Consider the following 19,849-nt stretch of genomic DNA (forward strand, 5'->3'; position numbering starts at 1 on the left):
TTTATATTTGATGAATTAAAGAAGGGCACCATACATCATGTAATGGATTTACAAGCTCTTAGGTGGTAGGAAAAGTGAGTTTCTCCCTTTTAGATAAGTCCACTACCTTACTAGGATCAACTTGTTGAACATTCACGATGGTAAGCCTGTTTCTAAAAAATAATAAGTGGATGCTTTCTTTCAGGAGGAGCAAAATTTACCAAAAAATTGGCCAAGCCAGTGCTATTTGTTATCCATCTTGAGTTAGACAATTTAAGGAATGGTATAAGTATGCCCCAAACCCATGAAACTAAAGAGTAAATGAATGGTCACATAACTGCAAATTCAAAACAATGATTTCATTCTGGAAATTGATGAAATAATTACCATTAGTGAATCAATACATTGCAGGAACAGCGGTATCCAAATCAGGAAGTTTTAATAGATAAGACTGATTTCAGCATTTAAAAAAATAATATTTTATTTGTTTATTTGACAGAGAGCCAGAGAGAGAGCACAAGTAAGCAGAGCAGCAGGGAGAGGGGGAGAGAGAGAAGCAGGCTCTCTGCTGAGCAGGGAGCCTGATGCGGGGCTCGATCCCAGGACCGTGGAATCATGACCCGAGCTGAAGGCAGCCACTTAACCAACTGAGCCACCCAGGTGCCCCTGATTTCAGCATTTTTATAGGTTCATTTCTTGGTTAAAAAATTTAGAACAATGTAGATGCTTAATTCAGATCCAGAATTCTCTCTGGGATATGCTAAGGAATTTTAACAACAAAAAAATTGGACCAACAACCCAGATGCCAGGAGTTCATACCAAGTAATCAAATATTTTGAACCTAAAATTTTCAGTAAACTATGCAACAGAGTTCCTGTGTGTTGGACTTTTAAGTGTTGATGTTATGATATCATCTGAGGGAAGCTGATACTGCCTGAGAGAAGATGTAGCATTACTCCAAAATACCAAAATGGTGAAACCTGGAAGAAATATTCCCATTACGTTGGACAAACTTTGGAAAAGGCAACAATTTGAAAGCTATTTTACTCTCTATTGTTTGTTTGTTTTTTAAAGATTTTATTTAGCTATTCAACAGAGATAGACAGTGAGAGAGGGAACACAAGCAGGGGGAGTGGGAGAGGGAGAAGCAGGCTTCCCGCTGAGCAGGGAGCCGGATGCGGGGCTCCATCCCAGGACCCTGAGATCATGACCTGAGCCGAAGGCAGATATTTAACAACTGAGCCACCCAGGCACCCCTCTACTGTTTGTTTTTAATACATTACCTTTCTTTCAAAAAGCAGAAACAGTGTAAAAGTTGGGTGGGGCAATTCTTACAAGATCAAACCTGAAACCTTATATTTATATTAGTTATTTTGATGATCCAGTCAGGTAAAATGAAGAGTTTAGTCATTAAATAGTGTGAGACCTGCACGCTGCTCAATATGTATATATCATATACAATAATGATTATAAATATATATATTACACATTAAATATTATATATATAAGAGTAATATACATAAATAAGTACAGACAATAGAATTGCCTCATTTCTTACCTGTGACATCAGCAACCATCAATCCTTCCGCTCTGATTACTTTCACCTGGAGAAATCCCACATCTTTCAGGTTGTGAAATATCCTCAATGGGCTCTGAAAGACCCCAACATCAGTGTTAGAAAAGAAAGGTCCTAGAGGGTCTCAAAGAGTATGTGAGGAAACACCAAGTTGTTTTTTTTTTTTTTAAGATTTTATTTATTTATTTGACAGAGATCACAAGTAGGCAGAGAGGCAGGCAGAGAGAGAGGAAGGGAAGCAGGCTCCCCACTGAACAGAGAGCCCGATGTGGGGCTCGATCCCAGGATCTTGGGATCATGACCTGAGCGGAAGGCAGAGGCTTCAACCCACTGAGCCACCCAGGGGCCCCGAAACACCAAGTTTTATCATTGATCTCAGGATGCCACTTAAGTGATTCAAAGGGATATTTGTGTTTCTTCATTGCAGATTACCCTTCCACCATCATTAACATGCACCCACACATAGGCACACAAGTATGTATTGACGTAGATAATTGTTGCTATATGAAACTTTTTGAAAGAATAAAAAAAACACATTTCTTCCCCATAATTATCAGTGAACAATAAGTTATAGAATAGGATATGACTACTTTTTCCCTTCAATCTCCTTTACCGAAGCACTCCAAAGAATCTGTCGTCTATGGGCACAATGGTTTGGAGACTAATGATCGTTAGTACTGAGTCTTAGGTTGTTGATCATGAAACACACGTCAGCCTTTAGGATTAAGAAAGTCAATATATTTTTTTTTTTAACTGTTTTCTTCTTGGTGAGTTTGGAAATTGCTTGTGCTAGATGAGGGCTGAATTACTGAAATACTATTTTCTAATATTTGATTCAAAAGATTTACATAGTTCTATGAATGTTTTAGGAAAAAAATCATATATAACTTCTAAAAGAAGTCAAATTGATCACTAAGAATAAATTCAAAAGTGATGAATAATTTTTCTTAAGTTTGTAATTTTATTTGCCATTGTAGTATATATAGAAGTAGGGAAATTATGGGGCACCTGGGTGGCTCAGATGGTTAAGCATCTGCCTTTGGCTCAGTCATGATCCCAGCTCCTGGGATCAAGCCCCACATCAGGCTCCCTGCTCAGCGGAGAGCCTGCTTCACCCTCTCCCTCTGCTGCTCCCCCTGCTTGTGCTCTCTCGCTCTCTCTATAAAATAAATAAATAAAGTCTTTTAAAAAATTTAAAATAAAAAAAAAGAAGTAGGGAAATTTTAATAGAAGAATCAGATCCAAAGGATAAAACCTATTTAATTTTACAAATTAATAATGGTAGTGTTTGAGGAAATATAGTACCTGAAGGCATTAAAAGAGAGATACCAATGTAATAATTCATAAATGCTTAAAGAGTAAGTATTGATGGAGAACAATGATATGCATTTGTTTGTTTACACTTCCTAGCATTTTACTTATAACAAGACCAGCATTTCTACTCAGTACAGAATAATACAGTAAGATATTTTAGTATACTTCAGTATAATACAGAAATGTACTTCTGTATTATAATCCCTAAAATGCTTTAAGACCAGGGAGCATAACATAACAAAGTAATCAAACTGTTACTAAACAACATTCCCATCCTTGTATTAAGGATGTGAGAATACTGACAGGCAGGAACTTACTGAGATATTAACCTTATCAGTCCTGTATGATAGCCATTGTGTACACTAAAGCTATGACCTTGGTATGCTGAGAGGAGGAAATGCAGATACACGGGTGATCTCAGAGCCTAACTTTTAAGAGTGTTGAGCACAGGATTAGCTCTTAAACTTGTATTATTATTATTTTTTTAATTTTATTTATTTATTTGACAGAGAGAGAGAGAGAGAGAGAGAGAGAGATCACAAGTAGGCAGAGAGGCAGGCAGAGAGAGGAGGAAGCAGGCTCACTGCTGAGCAGAGAGCCCGATGCGGGGCTCGATCCCAGGACCCTGAGATCATGACCTGAGCCGAAGGCAGAGGCCCAACCCACTGAGCCAACCAGGTGCCCCATAAACTTGTATTATTTTTAAGCAGTGGTTTATCACCCAAAATCTATTGAAACTACCCAGATGACAGGGTTCAGGAAAAATGCACCTCTCTTTCCTTTTAAATTCGTGTAAGCGAAGGGTTTAACGGTGGGAACTTGAGACAACAGTGTTATAATTCGGAGGTTTGTAGGCATGTTGTTTTCCTGATGCAGTAACCTCAGGTTTGAGAAGCTTCTCCTTATCTCTGGGCTTCCTGAGTGTTATAAACCAGGTAAGTCTCCTATCTTAATGATAGAAAAGGGTTTTATCAAAAGATTTCTGTCCTTTAATTGTCGGGTGCAATTGAAACCAAGTTTCGCCGTGTCTGAAACAAATCTCATCAGTCCTCGGGCTGAGAATTGTTTCATACGAGTAACCTCCCTGCCCAGACATGTAGCTTCTAATGCTTCAGCGCCGATGTTCTGCTTCTCATTTGGAGGGGTAATTATTGTTTGAAGGGTTTCTTTCCCCCAGTCAGCTGACACTCAGGAATTTATTGCCAACTTCAACTGTTTAGGCCAGTGACACATCGCTTATAATAAGAATTCCAAAGGAAAAAAAAAAAGGCAAAAAAACTTAAAAATATCAGTTTAAAAATAGACCTTTCAGGAATGCTTCATCAAGAGGTACTCCTGCCCTGTTATTTATGGTTATTTTAGAAGGCCTCAAAACCTGGATGCCTTCTGAAGCCAGAAATTTCCATAGCAGAGGAATCTATGATTTGCTGTGAATCCTTTCAGCCCTCAATAGATGGGAAAAGATTGAAATGCTCTGGAGAGGAGTCCTCTTTATTTTTTTAATGAAAGGCTGTATAATATATTTTCTCTATGGCTGCAGCAGCTGTCAGGGAGAGCATCTCAGTTCAGCTCTATTACGGGAGAGGCAATACCCCATCCTATGGCATCGAGATGCTCTGAGGGGCCGGCGCTGATTGACAGCTTGTCACCATGACGTCTTATTCCATCTCTGTTATGGAGAAAATTAATGTCACACCACCAGCCTTATGACTCGCTGTCATCTTAGAACCGCTCACCTTTTATCAATGCTCTAAATAACATTTCAAGCCCATCGTCTCACGGTGGACAATCCGGTCAAGGGACATTAAATCAGATGACTGTGAAATGTCATAATAAAAATGGAATGCTAACAACTTCTTCTCTAAACTAGCTCCTCTGGTTTTTAAACTGTGACAAGGGGGAGCAAGGGTTCAGCATACCCGTTCTGAAAAGGTCATACAATCGCTCTTGGTCTACTACCCATTACTACCCGCCCCCTAGTGACCTTCCCTGCCTTCCTCTCCCCAAAAGAAAAAAAGAAAAAAGAAAAATGGAATTAGCCATCTTTTCAGAATGAGGTGATCAAATAATGGCTCACACAGTAATGTCTGTTTAATTTGTGGGGCTTCAAAGTGTCACAATGAACAACTGAACACAGAAACGGAGAGCTTTTCCAGGGGCCAGTTCATTTACTTTCCTCACTATGGCCAGGGCCAAATCACATTCGTAAGTTTCGCCTAAAATTTAAAAAATAAACACATTCTCCCAGGAAAACATATAAATAATTCCCCAAATAAACTCCTCTGTATGTTTCTCTGAAACAAGTGATGTTTCAGACATGATACGGCATTCATTCATTTCATAATCTGTGTAATAAAAAGGAAACATGCGGAAACAACCCAGTATGGGTCTCTGTCCTTGTATTACTATAAGCAATTATAACATATGTGCTATACTGCCTACAGTAGCTTTGTAGCAACGAGGTCTCCAGAGGGAGATACAGGCCTATGCTTGAAATGCAGGGCTAAAACAAAAACAAAAACAAAACAAACAAACCAAAAAACACATTTAAATATGGTTCACTTTTTAATATGTCGAGCAGCTTGTAATCGGAGAATCAGCTGGGGCATGCACACAGTATTTTACATTTTATTCGAATAATAACTAACATTTGAAAGAAACTGCGGAAACAAATATTCAAATCCTGAATGGAAATGGCCGATTTAAGGAAGCCCATCCGGCAAAAAAAAAAAAATCAATAATAGTTGGATTATTCCTAATTACCTAGCCTAGCACTATCATTCTAATATATGGGATAGCATCAAATATTAATCCATAAAATACAGTCTCATAATACCCAGAATTTTTATATTAATATACCAATTAACTCCTTTAAAATTGTTTCCACTCACAAGGCTCACCCCTGGTAACAGGAGAACACGTTTTTGTGGGTACCAAAATGTGAAATGATTCTCATAATTGCAATCACATGTTAGAAGACGCCCAACAATACGTTGGGCTCTTAGGTGGTTTAAAAATATATAGTATTCAGGCTTGCTAAGTCACCTCTATTAAACTGTTTATGATAACAGCATTGGTGGATGAGTTGTACAAGCATTAGCAGACAGCTGATTCGGTGGAGATAGCCAGAATAAATTTGCTGAAACGTACATCCTGCTAATCTGTTTGAAGAATATTGTAGAGCATTAGTACCGGTACTTCATGTTATCTGCACAGCCCGATAAGGTACATCTTTATTAAATTCAGTTATTGGAAGGATGTCAGTCAGCAAATAGGAATATTTTAGAATCTAAAAAAAAAAAAAAAATTAAGCAGTTCTTTGTTAGTCTGGGCTTGGCTTCATGGCTGAATGTCTAGAGAAGCTTTCTAAACACCTGGCAGCATTGTACAATACAAGCTTTGTCATTTTAAGTGGAAAAGCTTTTTTCCCCCAGCTTCGTGGGTACTGAGGCATTCACTTTTTCGAGCCGCCATTGAGAGAGAATGGTGGAGTAAGAGCTCCCCTCTCTGTTGATTCAAGAAAACTACAGGTTGGAAAACGCACAGAGGGAGGATGCTGGGAAATAGGTAGATTGGGGTGTGGAGATTTTGGTTTGGTGAAATTTGAGGATGCCTACTATAATGACTCACTATCCCACCACTTCACACCACAAGTGATCAAAAGGTAAGGAGGCTTCCTTTTAATTATATTTCACATTCAATTAAAATAAGATAAAGGAATGAAGTGAGGCTTTTCTAAGCAGTTGAAATAAAAATTCCTTCTGTGAATATCCTCTCCTTACCAAGCTACTAATTAATGTAGGTGTCATTAATTCCATTTCAAACTTGGAAAGACAAAGAACTCTTAATTGCAATTACGAAGGGTCAATGAATTAATTTTGAGGTAATATTCTGTATGCTTGACTTGGCTTTATGAGAAGTTGCCTTGCATGATAGTTGAGCTGCGTGACAAGATCACTGCGGGAGGCTCAGAATCTAGAACTTGGTTTGGAAGAGACTCTAGAGAGGAGCAGGTATGCGGACCTCAGGGCAATGGCATCTGCATTTGTCCAGCTCTGTTTCTGCTGACTCAATGGTCACACAGCCCTTCAGATGTAATTCTTTCACTCCAGATAAATCATTTACCAACTCATCACACCTGGCCCTGAATTAGGAGGGTTACATACGTACATATCTCCTTAAGATCTCCTCCCGTTCTTTCTGGTCCTCCAGGGAGTTGACAGAGAGGTCAGAGATGCTGACTGTGGCCGAAGCTGTCAGGGTGACCAGCAGTACCAGGTGCCCCTCACCCTCTTCCAGCTGCAACTCCAACTTGTGTGTCTGCTCCCTACTGAGGGATGACAGGTCCACCTGGCACCTGGAAACAAATGTTTTGAATTAGCAAATGGCTACTTCTTTTCTTTTCCTTTTTTTCTTTTCTTTTTTTTTTCCTTTTCATTTCTCTTCTCTTCTTTTCTTTCCCCATCCCTCCCTCCTTTTTTCTTTCTTCTTTCCTTCCTTTTTTGTCACATCAAACAGTGAAAGTGCAGGCTGGTCAGAGCTATGTGAAGAATAAATCAATAGAAACACTGTTTGAACCACTGGAAGGATGTATCTTCCATTTGGCACACTCTCTTCGAAAATTTAGATCCTGACTATTTTTAGTGTCTAATTGCTTATTTCTGTAAGATACAAAAAACATGTTTATCTGATTCTATTACTACCCACTGTCACTGAATTCATAAATCGGGAGGCACTTTCAATCCCTGGATGGCCTAGTTAAGTGGAGCTTTGCCTACAGAAAGATTAACATGAGCTGTCTGGAGAGGCAAACCACCGAGAATGTGAGTTCTTGTGTAGGATTTAAAACAATGGGTGTTCTTCATTCATGAATTTTATTAAGCAATGAATAAAATATGTACTTTGATGATGCCATAAGGTTTTACATTTTAAAAACCAAGCCACTTTATTCATAGAACATCACACATAAGTCTAAATAAAAAACCAAATCCTCCAAAAAATTATACCTCAAGGGTTATGTACCAGCATTTTACTAAGAGAGATTTCACAACATGGCAGCCCATGCTTGATAAGCTCTTCTCTCAGAACTAAACACCTTGCAAACTAATTTCATAAAAATGTCAATTGATTTGGATGAGACAGATACTAAGGTGATTGCAAAGCCAATAAACTGAGAGAAAGGGGGTAGAAATGAACAAAAGGCATTTAAAACAGGAAATAGACAATTTTAAGCATAGACGTGGCAACATATCATAAACAGGGGAGTCAGCTATTAGAGACTGATTAAATTTTTGTTCTTCCTTCTTCTTTTTTTTTTTTTAAAGATTTTATTTATTTATTTGACACACAGAGAGAAATCACAAGTAGGCAGAGAGGCAGGCAGAGAGAGAGGGAGCAGGGAGCCTGATGTTGGACTCGATCCCAGGACTCTGAGATAATGACCTGAGCCGAAGGCAAAGGTTTAACCCACTGAGCCACCCAGGCGCCCTGTTCTTCCTTATTCTTTACTCCACTTATTGTCTATTGCTTTGCTTTTTTTTTTTTTTTAAGATAGTTTGTTTGTTTATTTATTTATTTGACAGACAGAGATGCAGAGAGAGAGGGAGCATAAGCAGGCGGAGTGGGAGAGGGAGAAACAGTCTTCCAACCAAGCAGGGAGCTGGAAGTGGGCCTCAATTCCAGAATCAGGATCATGACCTGAGCCAAAGGCAGACGCTTAACAACTGAGCCACCCAGGCATGCTATTGCTTTGCTTTTAAATTAAATTTCTATGAATAGGGCTTCAATGCTAATAGTTGGGTTCAAACATCTCCCTAGTATGAGTAAATTTAGAAATGAACCAAAGTCTGCATTTTCGTTCTATTTGTGCCTATCAAAAATGACAAGAGAGATAGCTGGAACTGAAACAACTGAGAGGAAGAGGAGTACAGATGCAAGAAATGAAAAGAAAAAGCAACACCCTGGTCAGGGACAGAAAGTCCATGTGTGTCGATGCTAACTATTGAAAGAGAGCAGGAAATCAGAGTCTGTAGCAAGTCTGGAAAACATCTTCCTAAAGGGAGAACGTATATCAAATAACTTCACTGTTTCTGCAAATACAACGAGCATTTCAAAATACTTTCACGCTGTTCCCTTAAACTCTGAAGGCTGAAGAAACATACCAAATCCCTGTCTAAAATTCTAATTTTAATTAGAATTGAAAGTTCTTGTCAATAACACTTGGACCAAATTGAGGAGAAAGATGCGATGGTGACAACCAACCCATCAAATGCATTCTCTAAGAAAAAGGAAAAACGTCATTATGATTTTCTACAGATCTTTCCAGCAACTGGCAGAGTGTCTCACTTGTAGTTTGTTGAATATGAATTCATCTTCGGATTAGATTGGGAGTATGATACTGGAGGATCAAACATGGGTTACGATTCACACAGTACTTTTGGTTTGATAAAGTTGGGAACAAGAAAGTTCTTTCACTTATTGGGATCCTGCAATTCTCAATCCCATCCTTGCTTTACTCTTTCGTGTGACACTGCACCACTCTTAAAATACACTGACACATTCTGGAAGGTTTCTTCCTATGGCTATTACCATTTTACACAGGTCATATGGATGCTGGCTTACTCTTCATTTATGTTAGAGTCATTGTGTTGGGTGCTCTAGAGTTGGGGAAGGTGCTATAAAGATGATTTAGTCCAAGAGTTTCCAACTGGCAACTTTCAGATCACATCTGGTCCATGGATGTGTCCTCTGACTTAACTGCTGTCCCTAATACTATCTATTATTTACACAACCTCACTTAACTCTATATCTGGTTCAAACTTGCATAGGTATTTGTGATCCTCACAATCTCCTTCATTTAGCAACAAGAAAACTGAAGGCCAGAGAAGTGATATGACTTAATGGAGATAGATATACAGTTAGTTGTTAGCAAAACGAGGAACTGAACATGGAAGAGTGGAATCGAAGATGTAGGCTTTTTTCCTGGACTAGTTTTCATTAAGTAACTGTATCCCAGGACAAAGTGTGTCTATTTGCAATGGTTCTTAAACTGGGTGAAATCTGGGCTTGTTTCTAACAGAAAAAATTATCTCAGTTTTCAAGCATAGAATTATGTAATTTTTGTACTTTTAAAATATATACAAGCTATAGAAGAAGACTGTAAGTTATTGCTCTTGTAAGAAGATAAACTTAGAAAGATATACAAATTGAATTTAAAAAACTGAAGCTAAAAATAAAATTTAACTTGGTAAGTTTTAGGGAGGATTATGCTTTTTTGCTGCAACTAAAGTTTCAAAATGTTTGTGTAGAAATAGTTTCAGATCCTGTCCTATATGTAATGCTTCAGAATTTTGACTTTAATAATTCCAATATAGGGGCACCTGGGTGGCTCAATGGGTTAAAGCCTCTGCCTTCGACTCAGATCATGATCTCAGGTCCTGGGATCGAGCCCCGCATCAGACTCTCTGCTCAGCAGGGAGCCTTCTTCCTCCTCTCTCTCTGCCTGCCTCTCTGCCTACTTGTGATCTTGTCTGTCAAATAAATAAATCTTAAAAAAAAATTCCAATATAGAAAATGCCTATTAATATAAATGTATTAGAAGAGAGTATTAATGACTCCAAGGTTCTTTTTGCTAGTTTGGGGTCAGCTCTCCTATTCGTCTAAAAACTCTGCTGAGGAGCGAGGCTCAGATGCCATTTTAAATGAAATGTCATCTGATAATTGAGCAAAATTGTCTTGTTAACTTGAGAAAAAAGTTAGCGTTATACCATCACTGATACTGCAGTAAATGGGTATTAAATCAAATTATTGCTGGAATTTGCTGAAAAAAAAAAAAGGTTTTGTTGCTGTTGAATAAATATATACAAAGATGGAACTCCTACAAAAGAGTCTATTGCAGGGCGCCTGGGTGGCTCAGTGGGTTAATAAGCCTCTGCCTTCGGCTCAGGTCATGATCTCAGGGTCCTGGGATCGAGTCCCGCATCGGGCTCTCTGCTTGGCAGGGAACCTGCTTTCTCCTCTCTCTCTCTCTGTCTGCCTCTCTGCCTACTTGTGATCTCTCTCTGTCAAATAAATAAATAAAATATTTAAAAAAAAAGAGTCTATTGCAAAGTGACCCCAGTACTTATCCCTATAGGTCAGTGTCATGGTTTGAATGTTTGTCTCCAAAATTCATATGTTGAAACCTATTGGTCAATGTTATGGTATTAGGAGTGGGGTCTTTGGGTGGTGATTAGATCCTCAGGGTGGAGCTTTCATGAATGAGATTAGCGCCTCATAGAAGAGGCCCCAGAGAGATCCCTCACCCCTCTGCCATGTAAGGACACAGAGAAAATACAATAGTCTATGAACCAAGAAGCCAAACACAGAATCTGCTGGTGTCTTGATCTTGGACTCACCAGCTTCTAGAACTGTGAGGAATAAATTTCTGTTGTTTACAACCACGTAGTCTGTGGTGATCTGGTATAGCAGTGCAACAGGCAGATTCACCTGTATTGAGGCCATCTGTACTGTTAAAACCGAAAGAAAGAAGGGTTCACTACATTTTGGATATAGAAGTCCTCAGTGGTCATCTGGGTGGTCAGAATAGGCATAAATTAATAGTTTCAAACTGATATCAAAGTGAGAATGCAAGGGGCGCCTGGGTGGCTCAATGGGTTAAAGCCTTTGCCTTCGGCTCAGGTCATGATCCCAGGTCCTGGGATCGAGCCCCGAATTGGGCTCTCTGCTCAGTGGGGAGCCGGCTTCCTCTTCTCTCTCTCTCTCTCTCTCTGCCTGCCTCTCTGCCTACTTGTGATCTCTGTCTGTCAAATAAATAAATAAATTCTTTAAAAAAAAATGAGAATGCAAAATTTAAAAAGTACCGAAGCAAATTCATGGAGTACATATATCCGACGTGTACACAGGATAAAGAGCTCAGGATCGGGAGTCAGATTTCCTTGGTTTCAGCCATCTGTCACTAATTAGTTTTATGACCTTTCCCAAGACAACATACCCCCTTGAATTCCAGTTCTTATATCTGTGATATGAGGTAATTGAACTAGATGAACTTACAAATTCCTGCAAACCCCAAATTTCACACTTCACTACAACTCTATCCATGCTTATGCTTGTTTACATCTTCCTTTCTTTGCAATTCCACAAGCCAAACAACTAAGAGACCAAATTCATCTTACAGGCAACGAAATGTTGTTATTCCTCAAATGTATTATCCGCCCCCCACACAAAGTCTCAATTTGATGCTAGAAGGCAGATAATCTCATCTCTTCTAAATTGCCTCTCAAGGAACACTAAGGGGTACCTCAAAAGTCACCATGGAAGGGAGAAAGCTGAAGAACTAAGGTGTGGACTCCTTTCTGGTTCAAAGAATAGCTCGTCTTGCATCTGTTTCATATTGATGTTCCACATGTAGGTCTGAAAACTTATTGGATATGTATACCATCCCCTTAGATTCTCCTGGAGTCATGGCCTCCTGGCTCTTCTGCTGCCTACTTTGCTACAGCTGTGACCTTGGCTGTGCCTTCTCAAGGGACAGCTTTTCATTCCACCACCATGACCAATTAATTAACTGTGGTTGGGTCCTCATGGGGCTTCCACCTAGACTGGCTCAACAATCACTTGCCAAAATAAGCTGGGCTCTCCCCTGGCTGCCACTGTGCATTGAGGCCCAATGGCCACATGCCCCAAGTTTCTGGCTTCTAAGACTGCTTCTATGTTTGGATAAAAAGCCACACTGTGGGTTGTGGGATCTGGTTCCCTGATCACCTGTCAAAGTAACCAGATGAAACAATGCAGAAATTGTCTTCTTGCGGGGTGAACTGAGATTGATGAAAGAGGAGATGGGAAGGTCATTCCTCACACCTCCTTCCTTCTCACAGAGTGCCTCAAAGTATGATTCTCCATATTGCCTGTCCACATGCAGCCACGTGGGTGCACAGCAACCAGCTATGTCTCTGAAACACAGGAAGCAGGGCGCCTCCCCATAACATACTGCCTTGTGTTGCCTCCTAGTCTTCCCTGCTTTATGTTCTTTCTCTCCCCTTCAGTGCTTGGAATTGTACCTCCCAATGATCAGCACTTAATCATTGCCTCAAGCTCTGTTCTCAGGGAATCTGGTGAAGGCAAAAACCATTGATACAAGTCAATCCCCTCAGTTACAGCTGTCAACGACACAAACATACCATGCTTCTCTTCTCAGTTCCCACCACCCACAGAATCTCCTTGGCGAGGCAGTGGCGCCCTTTCTGACCTACCATCAGCTTGTGTATCACTGGCTGACTCACACTGACTACTGCAGTCATTCTAGACAGCTTATGATCCTCCCACCATCCAGGCTAGGCCTTACCTTTTTCTTTGTGTTTGCACAAGGCAAACACACCTCTGCCTGATATGATGCATCTATCTTTGCTTGCCAAATTTTTACTCATTCTTGACGAAATACCCTGCGGTTGTCTTTCTCTGCCAGTATCCTGAGACACCGCAATGGCAGGTGCCTAGCCTAGCTCCTGGGATGTAGCTGGTGCTCTATAAGTACTGGAGTAGTTACGGACAAAACAGAAATCAAGAGAGACCAAAAATTTACCCATGCTGACAGCGGCAGAGTCACAGCTAGCATGCAAGGCGCTCGTTCTACCATCTTATATTGTCTTCCTAGAAAGTGGTTTAATTTCTTTTCAACACTTGTTGCAATCACTCATTCACTAATTTATGCATTAATTGCTTTTAAAGTGCTTTATGTGGCAGGCCTCTGTTGGATTTTGCATTAAAATCCAACAGATTTTGATCTGATTTGTTGCATCGGCCATTGCTAAGCCTTCTAGTTTCTCATTTCCTTTTCCCCAGAAATACCACAGACTCAGCATGTTGCTTTGAACAAAGTTCCAATGGTTTCAGGGTCCATAGCTAAGGGTTTAGAATACTGAGGTTTTAATAAAGCTTATTTATTAGGATTCTGAGATTATGCAAGTCACTTTAAGTACTTGTACATCAGTTTTCCTCATTTATCAAGTGGAATTAAAAAAAAAATACCCTCACTTGGGGTGCCTGGGTGACTCAGTCGGTTAAGCGTCCGACTCTCGGTTTTGGCACAGGGTGGTGAGATCCAGCCTCACGTCAGGCCCTGTGCTCAGCACAGTCTGCTCGAGATCGTATTTTCTTCTCCTTCCCCTTCTCCCCTTCACCTCTCCCTCTAAAATAAATAAATAAATAAATAAATAAATAAATAAGCAAACAAATAGATGATCTTTTTTAAAAAATGCCTCTCTTTGCATAGAGTTGTAAGAACACAGACATAATAGATGAGAAAGTATTTTGAAAAATTGAAAGTATGATCTAAGTATAATGTGTGATCTTTCTATCACACATGCCTTGGTTTAATGCTGGAAAATTTTAAAACTTACTATCCCTGCTGAACCCAATTTGTCAATCTACCAATCAATAAGTCAATCAGAGAAAGACAATTATCCTATGGTTTCACTCATACATGGAACATAAGAAATAGTGCAGAGGACCATAGTAAAATTTCAGTGTTCTTATCACCTTTTTTCTCCTTTACCTTTCTATCTGCCATTTCTGAATCAGTAACCAATGCTATTCCTCCCAGATGAAACAGACTTGTGCTTGGATACATACATGTACATACATGTGAGTACGCTGGGGTATAGGAAGTAAATGTAGTGTTCAGTAATTCATCAGCTGCATATAACACACAGCACCCATCACATCATGTGCCCATCACATCATGTGCCCTCCTTAATGCCCATCACATAGTTACCCCATCCTCCCCACCCCCATCCCCTCCAGCCACCCTCAGTTTGTTTCCTAGAGTTAAGAGTCTCTTACGGTTTTTCTCCCTCTGATGATTTCCCATTCAGTTTTCCCTAACTTCCACTATGGTCCTCTGCACCTCCTGTTTTTAAATTACAAAAAACAAAAAACAAAAACAAAACCCTAAATCATCCTGCACAGGACAAGAATCAAGCTTTAAAAATATTCGATATATGCATTAACACAGCCGGCCCATGCTCCAGATACATAACTTCCGGCCTGCAAGGTTTTTAGAAAAGAGTAGGAGCTGCATAACATAGAGGGGCTGGCGGTGGCCCCTTTACTTGCTGACTTGCTTTCACTGAATTGCAGTTCATATATGCCTTGTTAAGTGGATTTACGGATTATATAATCTAGTTTTAACTGAACTAATCCCCACAAAATGGACAATTGGCTTTAAAAGATCCCAGTAAAGAAACTGTGGATGGAAGATAATGCTAATTGAACAAGCACAAGTGAGCAGAATGATAAACAAGAATACGCAGAACCACCCTTCTCCCGGCGGAGCTCCGTGTCAGCGACGTTCGGAGTCACTAACCAACGGCGGTATAATCAGATTTCACAAAAATTCAGCCAAAACAACCCCGAAGTATCAAGAATAATACCTGCAACTGAAATTTACATCTACATTAACGATAAACTCCTAAGTGTGTGCTGTGTCTTGACGTGTTAGCTCGTGATACTATGAAGCCATCATGATTAGCAAGACATTCAAAAACAAAGCCTTCAGAACAGGAAGACAAACCTCAACAGGATTTCTTGGGTGGGGGTAATTTTTTTTTTTTTAAGATTTTATTTATTTATTTGACAGACAGAGATCACAAGGAGGCAGAGAGGCAGGCAGAGAGAGAGAGGGGGGAGCAGGCTCCCTGCTGAGCAGAGAGCTCATTGCAGGGGACGCAGGGCTGGATCCCAGGACCCTGGGATCATGACCTGAGCTGAAGGCAGAGGCTTTAACCCACTGAGCCACCCAGGTGCCCTGGGTGGGGGTCATTTTTAAAAAAAACACTTATTTTATAATTCTGACCTAATTTCACAATAAAATGATGAAGCTTTTTGAGAGTTCGTAATGCATGAGAACTATTTTACATTAGTAAAACTAATGATACATAACAGATTGTACAATTTTATATTGTAAATCAATATAATATGTGATTCTTTAGAATCTCTGTGTTTTAAAGAATTCAATACATAACCACTACGTGGTTTTAAAGTTTCACAATTATGCACATTTTAAACCATCTCTGACATTACAAAATGCTAATACTCTTCTTGTCTTTCTGTTGACAGAAGTTGTCACTGTTTAACTATCTTTGGGGAGACTGTGTTATCAGAGCATACTTCCACAAACTTGTGAAATTCTTCATTCACTGACTTGAAGGTAAACCATTCAATATACACAGGGTGGTGCATGAAAACCGTCCTTGAAAACTTAGCCCACTGTGTAAGAAACATTGCACTGAGTATAAACTTTTGCAAGAAATCTTCACAAGAAAAGAATAGTAACCCATGAAAGAAAATAGATTGAAATCTTAATATATTTGGCTTGGGTTGATTTTATGAAAAACCAAGACAAGAATCAATGACACATTCCATTCTCTCCTTAAATATTGTCGATCTCCCTAAGGAAATATTTCACTCAATTCTTAGTAAGAAAAATAGTGAAATACAATGATTTCATGAAAAAACTCTCTTCAGTTTAGAATTTTCTGACTAGCTGTCTTTGTACTTCCAAATTACTGATGCAGGAGGATTGTTTCCATTCTATATAGGAAGTAAAAGAGTCATTGACAAATTGGTATCATAAATAAGAAACATTGCAAGTCAGGACCTACAGAGTGTCAAATGCAATGACCTTCAACCTACAGAGAACGCTACTTTTGTTAATAGGGAAAGTCAAAGGCTATTTTCCCTGTTTGCCACACTATACTTACACATCTCACATTCTCCTTCCTTCTGCATTAAATACAGTCACAGATTTATTTTTTATGCTTATAGAATTTGGAAGCATTTGTTCTTTATCCTGAACTTGCCCATTTGGAATAGATTTTCCTTATCAAACACCATCAATAATTAATAATAATTAACAATTAGATAGGAAATAAATTAATTTGATTGTTAATTATTAATAACCAATTAATTATTAATAATCAGATAACAATTAATTTTTGATGAACTATAGCTCTCTAGCGAAGCTTACATCTATAGCACTTGGCTATCATGGGCAGTTCCAATGCCCTAGCCCTCATAACAATGCAACAAATAAAGTCAGTAGCAATTCACCAACCTAAAATATATGTACCCCAAATCAATGCCACTTTAAAGATAAACGAGCATTTTGCACACTAATAAATAACATTATAAATCTTGCTATATTGGATTGCAAACAACTCCAACTGAATAAGATTGCTTGACACGGGGTTTACTTATCCTGCACGTTCATAAAAACAACTTGTTCTCTGACAGCACTCATTCTTGGCAATTTACTGCAGCTGTCAGCAGCCAATTTGTTCAGATTACTGCTCTGCATAAAAGTGTAACAATCATGAGGATTTATTAGCTGATTATCGTAAAGGTGGCAGTCCGTCTTGCCTGCCAAAATGCAGGTGATCAGAAAGTTAAATAATTACATGCAGATTAACATTATTTCACCTTCATTTGATTGTTGTAGTTCAGCGACAGGTAGAATTTGTTGTTCAAACTTGCACTATTGTGTACACCACCTAAGTTGGTTTACTGACTCCTTGGCATTTTATTGAGCGCTTAATGGCTTCAGACCATTTTGAATATAAGACTGAAGTGAAAGGAGTGTGGACTTCAGTGTCAGGAGTCCTGGATTTGAATCTCATATCAATCACCCCAGATTCGTACTAGCTGAGAGACCTCTCTGCCTCTTCTCCCACCTCACTTTTTGCATCTGCAAAACTGACACAATATGAACCACTCTGTTTATCCCCTAATATTGAGCTAATGTATCAGTGTCCTATTGTAGGGCATTGATGTTATTGTTTCTCTCTACTCACGGTAAATTTATTTTTTGCATGTAAAGTTTACACCAGATGGCATTAACTCCCTGGATATTGGAATGACGAAGAAGTTATAAATATCTTGGTACATGTATAGGCTACTTTTTTAAAAATGCAAAAATTCAGTATTTTTTTAAGTATTACTCAGATACTTCCATACTCTAACTCATTTATATTCCCTTTTGAGTTATGTATAAATACACTGAAATTTTGTACCTGCCAGAGTCATGTTGTTCTAATTGCCTTTGAATTAACACCTGTTGTCAAATATGCATTTGTAGTTGACCCTTGAACAATATCACTGCACAACTGAACTTCCATGTAAAACTTTTGACTCTCCCCAAATTTAACTACTATTGGCCTACTTTGACCAGAAGCTGTGTCAATAATACAAATAGATGATTAACAGATATTTTGTATGTTATAAGTATTATGTATCATAGTCTTACAATAAAGAAGGCTAGAGAAAGGAAAATGTCATTAAGGAAATCATAAGGAAGAGAAAATACATTTCTAGTACTGCATTTATTGGAAAAAATCTGTGTATAAGTGCATGTGTGCAGTTCAAGCCCATGTTAATCAAGGGTCAACTGTACTAAGAGAAGGAGGAGCCATAATTCCTATTATTAAATCAAACTTCAGGTATTTCAGTTAAAATCTGGCAAATATTTATAAAACACCTCTTGTATGCCATATACTTTTCTAGGTATTGGGGATGTGACAGTGAACAACAACAACAACAAAAAACACACTTAAAAATCTCTGCCCTCCACCTGGGTGGCTCAGTGGCTTAAGCCTCTGCCTTCGGCCCAGGTCATGATCTCAGGGTCCTGGGATCGAGCCCCGCATCAGGCTCTCTGCTCAGCAGGGAGCCTGCTTCCCCCTCTCTGCCTGCCTCCCTGCCTACTTGTGATCTCTCTCTCTCTCTCTCTCAAATAAATAAATTTAAAAAAAATTATAAAAAAAAATCTCTGCCCTCATGAAGTATGGGCATCATTCTAGCAATGGGAAATAAATGATAAAATAAGTAAGTGAAATGCATATGTGTCAAATGGTGATGACTTTTATGGAGAAGAACAAAGCAGGATAGGGGAAAGGGGATGACAAGGAAAGGGGGTTTGCATTTAAAATAGGGTTGGTATGGATGCTTCCCTGATGTGACTTTTGTGCACAAACCTAAAGAAGGTAAAGAATCAAGCCAGGGGGAGCATGGATGGTGGGGAAGGTTGTGAGGTGGAAGGGTGTCTGATGTGCTTGAGGAAGAGCGAAGAGTGTGGAACGGAACAGAAGAAGGGAAGGGCAGAACAGCAGAAGTTCAGGGTAGAGTGGTAAGAGGGCTAGATCATGTGAAGCACTATAGGCCACTAAAAAAAGTTACCCAAGTTTTGCCCAAATTAAGATGGGAAACAACTGAAGAGATTTGAGCAGAGGAATTAAATTATTTTATTTGTGTTATGTGGAAGGAAGAACAGGAGGCTATAGCTATTGTCCACATGAGAGCTGATGATGGCGTCAATCAGAATTATAATGATCAAGATAATGAAAGGAGTGGACTCTGAGTATATTTGGAAGGAAAAATTGGTGGGTTGTCGATGGATTTGATAAGAGTGGGAGAAAGAACAGAAGCAAATAAGACTCCATGGTTTTTGGCATTAACAACAAACAAGGGAGAGTTTGAAAGGAAGAACAAATTTGGGGATATTGGGCATCAGAAATTTGGTTTTGGACCTGCTCAACTGGAGAAGGCTATCAGACATTCTAGTGGAGATATCTAGCCGACAGGTGGGGTGAAGTCTGGAGTCCAGAGAAGAGTTATGAAGAGGAGCTGTTTGTTACTATCAATCTCAGGCAATATCGGAAAGTATAGGAGTGGATGGAGACAATACAGGAGCAGGTGTAGACAGAGAAGATACCCAAGGAGGGGGCTCTGAAGCTCTCCAGAACTAAAACAAGAGAGGAAAATTCTGTGAGTAAGACCAAGAAGGAATATGTGATGCGGTAAGAGAAAAACAAAGAGTGTGGTGTCCTAGAAGCAAGTGACAAACCCAGTACTGCTGCTGAGTCAGGTAAGATGAAGGCTGGAAACTGGCTGTTGGAGTTAATGTCTTGGTGGTCACAGGTGACTTTGACA

General features: G+C 39.3%; 1 protein-coding gene across 1 annotated transcript in view; it reads right to left on the reverse strand.

Moving 5' to 3' along the window:
- The window catches only part of LOC111148337 (multiple C2 and transmembrane domain containing 1), a 525,636-nt gene that overhangs the window by 175,354 nt on the left and 330,433 nt on the right, over positions 1-19,849 (reverse strand). The window contains exons 11-12 of the mRNA XM_022504845.1: positions 7,040-7,226; positions 1,538-1,631 (exon numbers count right to left, since the gene is read on the reverse strand). Coding sequence (XP_022360553.1) covers positions 1,538-1,631; positions 7,040-7,226 — 281 coding nt within the window. The remainder of the gene's footprint in view (positions 1-1,537; positions 1,632-7,039; positions 7,227-19,849) is intronic.

This window comes from Enhydra lutris, unplaced genomic scaffold, assembly GCF_002288905.1.
Source record: "Enhydra lutris kenyoni isolate GAN:26980312 unplaced genomic scaffold, ASM228890v2 scaffoldscaffold19, whole genome shotgun sequence".
In the NCBI taxonomy this organism is placed as follows: domain Eukaryota; kingdom Metazoa; phylum Chordata; class Mammalia; order Carnivora; family Mustelidae; genus Enhydra; species Enhydra lutris.